The following is a 7,282-nucleotide window of genomic DNA, read 5'->3' as shown; positions in this document are numbered from 1 at the left end:
GCCCGGCTAATTTTTTGTATCTTTAGTAGAGACGGGGTTTCACCATATTGGCTAGGCTGGTCTCCAACTCTTGACCTCAGGTGATCCACCTGCCTCAGCCTCCCAAAGTGCTGGGATTACAGTTGTGAGTCACCACACCACGCCTGGTAATTCTAAAGAATATTCAGTTCTAGATATTTTCTAATTCCTGTCTGATTTAGTCTTTTGCCTATCAGTTTAGAAGTGTGTTTCTTAATGTTCGAAAATTTTTTTTTCTTTAGTTGTATTTCTAAGATTTCTAACTTTTTTGTACTGTGGTTAGAGAATATTGCCCTTTTGATGCCAGTTCTGTATTAGCTGTCTACTGTTATTTAACAAATTACCTTAAATTTTAATAGCCTCTTAATATTTCTTACTAATTTGGCAGGTCATCAGTCTATTTAAAAGATTTTCACATATTTTTTCCGTCATCTTTAGCTATTTTCAACAGAAGGATCACTGTGCCTATTGAGTCAGACTGTTATAGATGAAAGATGTATCTGTTTACGTTACTAAAGACCAGAACTAAAAATCTTCATGATGCAAAGGAGTTACTTTCTGATGGGGAAAATACTTTTTAGTCAAGCTCTCTGAGTTAAGAGTCGGTAAAGGAAAATAGAAGCCACATTACATTTGCAACAGAGGGACTTTAACACAAGGAGCTGGTTACCCAGCTGTGGGAGGGCTAGAAAGCAAATGGGAACGCTGAGTAACCTAGCAGTAGAGACTGCAGGGAACAGTTACCTTGCCTAGGGCCGAGAAACTAAATAAGAAGATTAGGGTTTCTAGAAGCCACAAGCATTCAGGAGAGATCCTGTGGACCACTGTCCAAGTACGGCTGCAGCTCTGAGGGACCCAAGGAGCTGGTTATGGGATCACTGGGAGAAGTTGGAGTCTGCAGTTAACTGCCCCTACCGAGAGGACCCTCATGAGAGCAACAGCATGCAGAAAGGAGCAAGCCTACTCTGTCCTTCTACCTTCCAGTCGCCCTCTTGGTCCTCCTCTTGGCTGTACCTAACAGTTGGAAAAAGGAGAACATGGTTTACAGGGCTCTGGCATCACTTAGTAGAGGTTAGAAGAGTGAGTGAGGAGCAGGGACAGTCGCTTAATAAAGGGCAAGGGGCTGACTCACAAGGCCTGCCCAACTTAGCTGGTGCTGTTCCGCCAGGGGCCAGAAAGGCCACAGGGCCCTGACTTGCACTGCCGCTGCCAGCTGTGACTCTAGAACTTTGCAAAGCACCTTTCCACTTACTTATAATAACTGGCAGTAAGTGACGGCCGTGTCTTCCTTAGAATGTAAAATACTACCAAGGTATCCAGGCTGCCGTGAGCAGGGTGAAGGACAGAGGACAGAAGGCCTTGGTTCTCGACATTGGCACTGGCACGGGACTCTTGTCAATGATGGCGGTCACAGCAGGTGCCGACTTCTGCTACGCCATCGAGGTAAGCCACCCCCTTCAGGTGTGTGTCCTGCTTCTTGCATGGGAAATCTCCTCTGCTCTTGGACTTTACCCATCTGTTCCTTCACAAACATTCGTGGAGTGCTCGCTCTGTGCCAAGCACAGAGTGTATAGAGATGAGTCAGACACAGTTCCTTCCTCCAGTGGCTAGTGTTCTCCTCTGTCAGCCTAGGCTGCACATCAGAATCACTAGGAGCTTTAGAAAATACTTACAGGCTGGGCACAGTGGCTCACACCTATAATCCCAGCACTTTGGATGGCTGAGGCAAGAGAATTGCTTGAGCCCAGGAGTTTGAGACCAGCCTGGGCAACATGTGAGATCCCGTCTCCACAGAAAAACCTTTAAATATTAGCGGGACGTGGTGGCACGTGCCTGTGTTCCAGCTATTCTTGAGGCTGAGCCCAGAAAGTCAAGGCTGCAGTGAGCCATGTTTTGGACTTTATGTGAGAAAGCAAAAAATTACTTCTACCGTGTTTAAGCCAGTTATTGTGGGACTTTGTTGTTTCCAACTAATCAGTATATGAACTCAGTTTTGTAGGGGAAAGTATTTAAATACATGCCCCCACACCACCACGCTCCAGCCTGGGTGACAGAGTGAGACTTTATCTCAAAAAAATCAAAACAAAACGAAGTCTAAGCAGAGTCTCACCCCTGTAATCCCAGCACTTTGGGAGGCCGAGGCGAGTGGATCATGAGATCAGGAGTTCAAGACCAGCCTGACCAACATGGTGAAAACCCATCTCTACTAAAAATACAAAAATTAGCCGAGCCTGGTGCTGCGCGCCTGTAATCCCAGCTACTCAGGAGGCTGAGGCAGGAGAATCGCTTGAACCCGGGAGGCAGAGGTTACAGTGAGCCGAGATTGTGCCGCTGCACTCCAGCCTGGGTGACAGAGTGAGACTCCATCTCAAAACAAAACAATCGTATGCCTAGTCCCCACCCCTAACAGATTTTGATTTAACTTCTCTGGGGTGAGGCCTGAGCCTTGGGACTTTGGAATGTGTGGCAAGGTTGAGGACCACTACCTTGAATGTCCCTACAGAGCCAGCTCTCATGTTTACCAATTTGTCATTAATAAAACGTGAAACAGCTTGAGCCCACAGAGCGAGAAAAATTAAAAACCAAACAAAATTAAAAATTAAACGTTATTTTTCTCAAATAATTCATATTATTGTAAGAAAGTTGGTAAATACCAAATAAAAATAGTATGTTGACTCAAAGTTAAGTACCATTAACATTTTGATGTATATTCTTCTAAGTTTTTGGGGCAGGCAGGGAGCGTGTATATAAATACTTTCCCTACAAAACTGGATTCATGTAGTGATTGAGTTGGAAATAAAGCCTCAAAATTACAGTGACTTAAACAAGGTAGAGTAGTTTTTTGCTTTCTTTTTAGTGGAGTGATCTCTACTCACTGCAACCTCTGCCTCCTGGGTTCAAGCAGTTCTTTTGTCTCAGCCTCCCAAATAGCTGGGATTACAGGTGTGTACCACTGCACCTGGCTAATTTTTGTATTTTTAGTAGAGACGGTTTCACCATGTTGGCCAGGCTGATCTTGAACCCGTGACCTCAGATGATCCTCCCACCTTGGCCTCCCAAAGTGCTGGGATTACAGGTGTGAACCACGGCGCCCTGCCTTGTTTCTTTTTTAAAAGGAAGAATAACTTCCCCAGGAATTTCTATTATAGCAAACCTCTCCTTGGGTACCGTCAGCTAGAATGAGGTTAAATCTCATTTCTTAACTCATCTCTGGCAAGAGGGATTCAGTTACTCTTAGCTCAGACAAGTGCACCGCTGCAAAGGGCAGTTACCCACGCTGCACCCTCACCTGATTTCAGGGGAGAGGGAGGACACAGAGTGGCTGTCGGGAAGTCATCTTCAGTGTCCACTCCTGGTAGTGTTTTGGGTGAGATCCTGAGCGGCTGAGGAGAAGGAGGTGTGAAGGTACCAGCCTGCAGGTTCAGGGAGAGGTGACTGATGAGTCAGAAGGCAGCAGGGATGAGGCACGACACTGGCTTTGGATATTGTCAGGGTGGAGGCAAAGTGATTGGTGAGAACTAGGGTTTAAGGCCCTCAAACCACATCTAAAAACATCAAGGCAAATCCTAGAAATGATTTGAAATAGCTGATGAAGATTTTTCTGGCAGAACGTGTGTGTGTGTTCCATGTAAGTACCGCATGCTAATCAGTTGCGAAACTGGAGCTGCTCACGTATGTACTTGTACTCTTTACGAAAGGTTACAGCATTTGTCCCTTGATTGTAGTCAAAAACATAGATATTCATGGTAGAAAATGTGGGAAATACAGAAAAGGATTTTGAAAACATGAAAATCTTACCAGGATCAGTCTCGTTATCATTTTGTTGTTTCCACTCCGTGTGAGGGGCCGCATGTGAGTCTGTCTGTTTTACGTGCTAGAGCTCTTGGGGCTGTGGAATCTAAACCGGATAAATTGAAAACAAAGAGTTGGAGGTGCTTATTTATGTTCAGGGAGACGAAGAGTTCAGGAAAGATTTCTGTACTGGGGATTCATGCTGCCCTGGGAAGTGGGGTTTGATTTGGCAGGTGGGGCTGGGATGGGGAAGGCTCAGGCTTGCCTAGTGATCATGAGGTCAGTGTGGCTGGAGCGTTGGTTGTTGGGGGAAAGGGGAAGGAAGGCTGGGAAGGTAAGGGAGGGCCTCCAAAGTAGTAGTTCCCCCTTATCTATGGTTTCACTTTTCGTGATTTCAGTTATCTGTGGTCAACTGGGGTCCAAAAATATTAAATGGAGCCAGATGCGGTCGCTCAGCCTGCAATCCCAGCACTTTGGGTGGCTGAAACAGGTGGAGCCCTTGAGTCCCAGAGTTGGAGACCAGCCTGGGCAACATGGTGAAACCCTGCCTCTACAAAAAGTTGCTGGGCATGGTGGTCTATACCTGTAATCCCAGGTTGAGGTGCGAAATTGCTTGAGCCTGGGAGGTGGAAGCTGCAGTGAACTGTGATCATGCCACTGCACTCCAGCCTGGACAACAGAGCGAGACCCTTCTCAAAAAAAGAAAATTAAATGGAAAATTCCAGAAATTATTTGTAAGTTGTAAATTGTGTGCCATTCTGAGTATTATTACATAATTGTTCTATTTTTAGTTATTAATCTCTTATTGTGCCTAATTTTTAAATTAAACCTGGTCATAGGTAAGCTTGGAGGCTGGAGCAGTTCCACCATGAATGCTAATCCTCCACGCTGACTTCTGACCAACCCCAGCTTCAGGAATGCCTCTAAAATTTCCACTCTCATGCACTTTGATGTAAATCCTGCCCTCAGGTCAGAACAACTTTGATGTTATCATAAATACATACTTGCCATAAATCCTGCCCTTAGTCAAATTTGCTGTGGTATGTAAGTCCTGCGTCTGAGCCATAACAGTGTGGGGGCCCGGTGTCTCACTGCCCGAGACAAGGCTTATGTTTGTACATTCCTATAAAATGTGTCTTTCTGAGAAGCTGGATTTGCCAGTCTCTCCTCAGCCTCTCAGCTCCCATGACCTCTTGGGGTAGGTTTGCATAGAGCTGCCCACCACGGAACAGTATGTGTGTATGCATAGCAAAAAAAAAAAAAGAAAAAAAAGGTATATATAGGGGTCAGTACTATCTGAGGTTTCAACATCCACCAAGGGTCTTAAAATATATCCCCCACGGAGAAGAGGCACTGCTGCGCCGTAAAAAAATGTAGGCTGTGTTCTGCCAACAGTGGGGATTTGGGACAATTTTGAGCCTAGAGGATGAGCTGCTTCCTCACACCTGCAGTCTTGCTCTCCTCTGGAGGGCACAGCACGTCTCCCAGGTTTACAAGGCAAGTCCCTTTCCTGGCTTTTGGCGTCCCCTTGGTGTGGCACTGACACCTACTGCTCTTGCTAAGTAGTGCAGCCTCCTCGGGATCCCCGGCAACCCCGCTGTGCCTGGCACAGAATGGGAGGCCCTAACCACAAGTTAAAGCCAGCTGAATCTCAGCCCTTTTTCATGATGCATATTTGGAGGATAAAGTATTTAAGTTACATATCTTAGGACCAGAATCAAGCAATAGCTTGCTCACCTTAAAGGTCAGACTACTGTTGAATTTATTGCTCACTTTTCCTTGGGTTTGGCTCTGTTTTCTAGGTTTTCAAGCCTATGGCTGATGCTGCTGTGGAGATTGTGGAGAAAAATGGCTTTAGTGATAAGATTATGGTTATCAACAAGCATTCCACCGAGGTGACTGTAGGTCCAGGTGAGATCTACACATCCTGTGTTGAAAGCTTTGCTTGCCCTTGTATGAGAGAAGAAAAGCGTTATTCCGGTTACCTGGAACAAATCCAGGTCATGGCATAGAAATGGGGCCTCTCTGTGTGGAGCTCCCTTCAATAAGGACTTGGTTTCTCTTGATGTTTATTTTCCTGCTAGTTAAAACTAGTCAGCAAGGAGTAGACTAGAGCTAGTCAAGTCCATCTGTGGAGACGCAAACAAAGCCTGCATTTGCTTTAAGCAAGTTGGAATTCTTATGGGGCTCAACTCTAGAGTTTCAACTACCAATAATCATGCCTTGGATAAAGCTCATTGGCTATGATACTGCCACTGTGCAAAGCTCAACTCTGAGTTTCAGCAGGTAGAGAGTACTTACTTCTGACATCCTGCCTCTGCATACAACATGAACGATTTTCCTGTATTACATTGTCTCTTAAGGTTTCCAGAATATATATGTACACATACACACACACATATATATGTATTTTATATACATATATATATATATTTTTTTTGAGACGGAATCTCACTGTGTCACCCAGGCTACGTTGCAGTGGTGCAATCTTGGCTCACTGCATCCTCCACCTCCCAGGTTCAAGTGATTCTCCTGCCTCAGCCTCCCAGGTAGCTGGGATTACAGGTGCCTGCCACCATGCCTGGCTAATTTTTGTATTTTTAGTAGAGATGACATTTCACCATGTTGGCCAGGCTGGTCTCTAACTACTGACCTTAAGTTATCCATTTGCCTCGGCCTCCCAAAGTGCTGGGATTACAGGCGTGAGTCACCATGCCTGGCCTCCAGAAATATATATTTTTTTTTTTTTTTTGAGACAGTCTCTCGCTCTGCTGCCCAGGCTGGAGGTGCAGTGGCACGATCTCAGCTCACTGCAAGCTCCGCCTCCCGGGTTCACGCCATTCTCCTGCCTCAGCCTCCCGTGTAGCTGGGACGACAGGTGCCCACCACCTCGTCCAGCTAGCTTTTTTTGTATTTTTTAGTAGAGACGGGGTTTCACTGTGTTCACCAGGATGGTCTCGATCTCCTGACCTCGTGATCCGCCCGTCTCGGCCTCCCAAAGTGCTGGGATTACAGGCTTGAGCCACCGCGCCCAGCCCAGAATATTTTTTATAGTCTAGAACTTTTCAGTCATTGAAAATTTCACATGCCACTGACACTTAGAAAACATAGTTGAAAGATTTGCAAAGGAAAAACTTCTGTGGTGAAGTTATGGGTAACACCATGGGTTTTTTCTAATTTTTTGTGGCGATAGGGTCTTACTATGTTGCTCAGGCTGAACTCTAACTCTTATGCTAAAGTGATCCTCCCACCTCAGCCACGCAAGTACCTGGGACTACAGGTGTGCACCACTGTGCCTGACTTTTTCACCACGGTTTTGAAGAATGCAGTATCATTCTGAATTGAAGCTTCTGCCTAAGGTCAACATTATTCTCCCATTTAACAATTTTTTCTTTTTTTTTTTTGAGACGGAGTCTTGCTCTGTTGCCCAGGCTGGAGTGCAGTGGCCGGATCTCAGCTCACTGCAAGCTCC

The 7,282-nt window shown here is 45.6% G+C and overlaps 1 protein-coding gene across 2 annotated transcripts in view; it reads left to right on the top strand.

The window, feature by feature from the left end:
• The window catches only part of PRMT7 (protein arginine methyltransferase 7), a 47,900-nt gene that overhangs the window by 13,522 nt on the left and 27,096 nt on the right, over nt 1-7,282 (top strand). The window contains exons 4-5 of one of the 2 annotated variants that reach the window (XM_011932049.1): nt 1,312-1,461; nt 5,613-5,721. In XM_011932049.1, the coding sequence (XP_011787439.1) occupies nt 1,312-1,461; nt 5,613-5,721 (259 nt within the window). The remainder of the gene's footprint in view (nt 1-1,311; nt 1,462-5,612; nt 5,722-7,282) is intronic. The other variant, XM_011932050.1, reaches the window with a different exon arrangement.

This window comes from Colobus angolensis, unplaced genomic scaffold (assembly GCF_000951035.1).
Source record: "Colobus angolensis palliatus isolate OR3802 unplaced genomic scaffold, Cang.pa_1.0 Scaffold93, whole genome shotgun sequence".
NCBI lineage: Eukaryota > Metazoa > Chordata > Mammalia > Primates > Cercopithecidae > Colobus > Colobus angolensis.
This window is presented reverse-complemented; position numbering and strand designations above follow the sequence as displayed.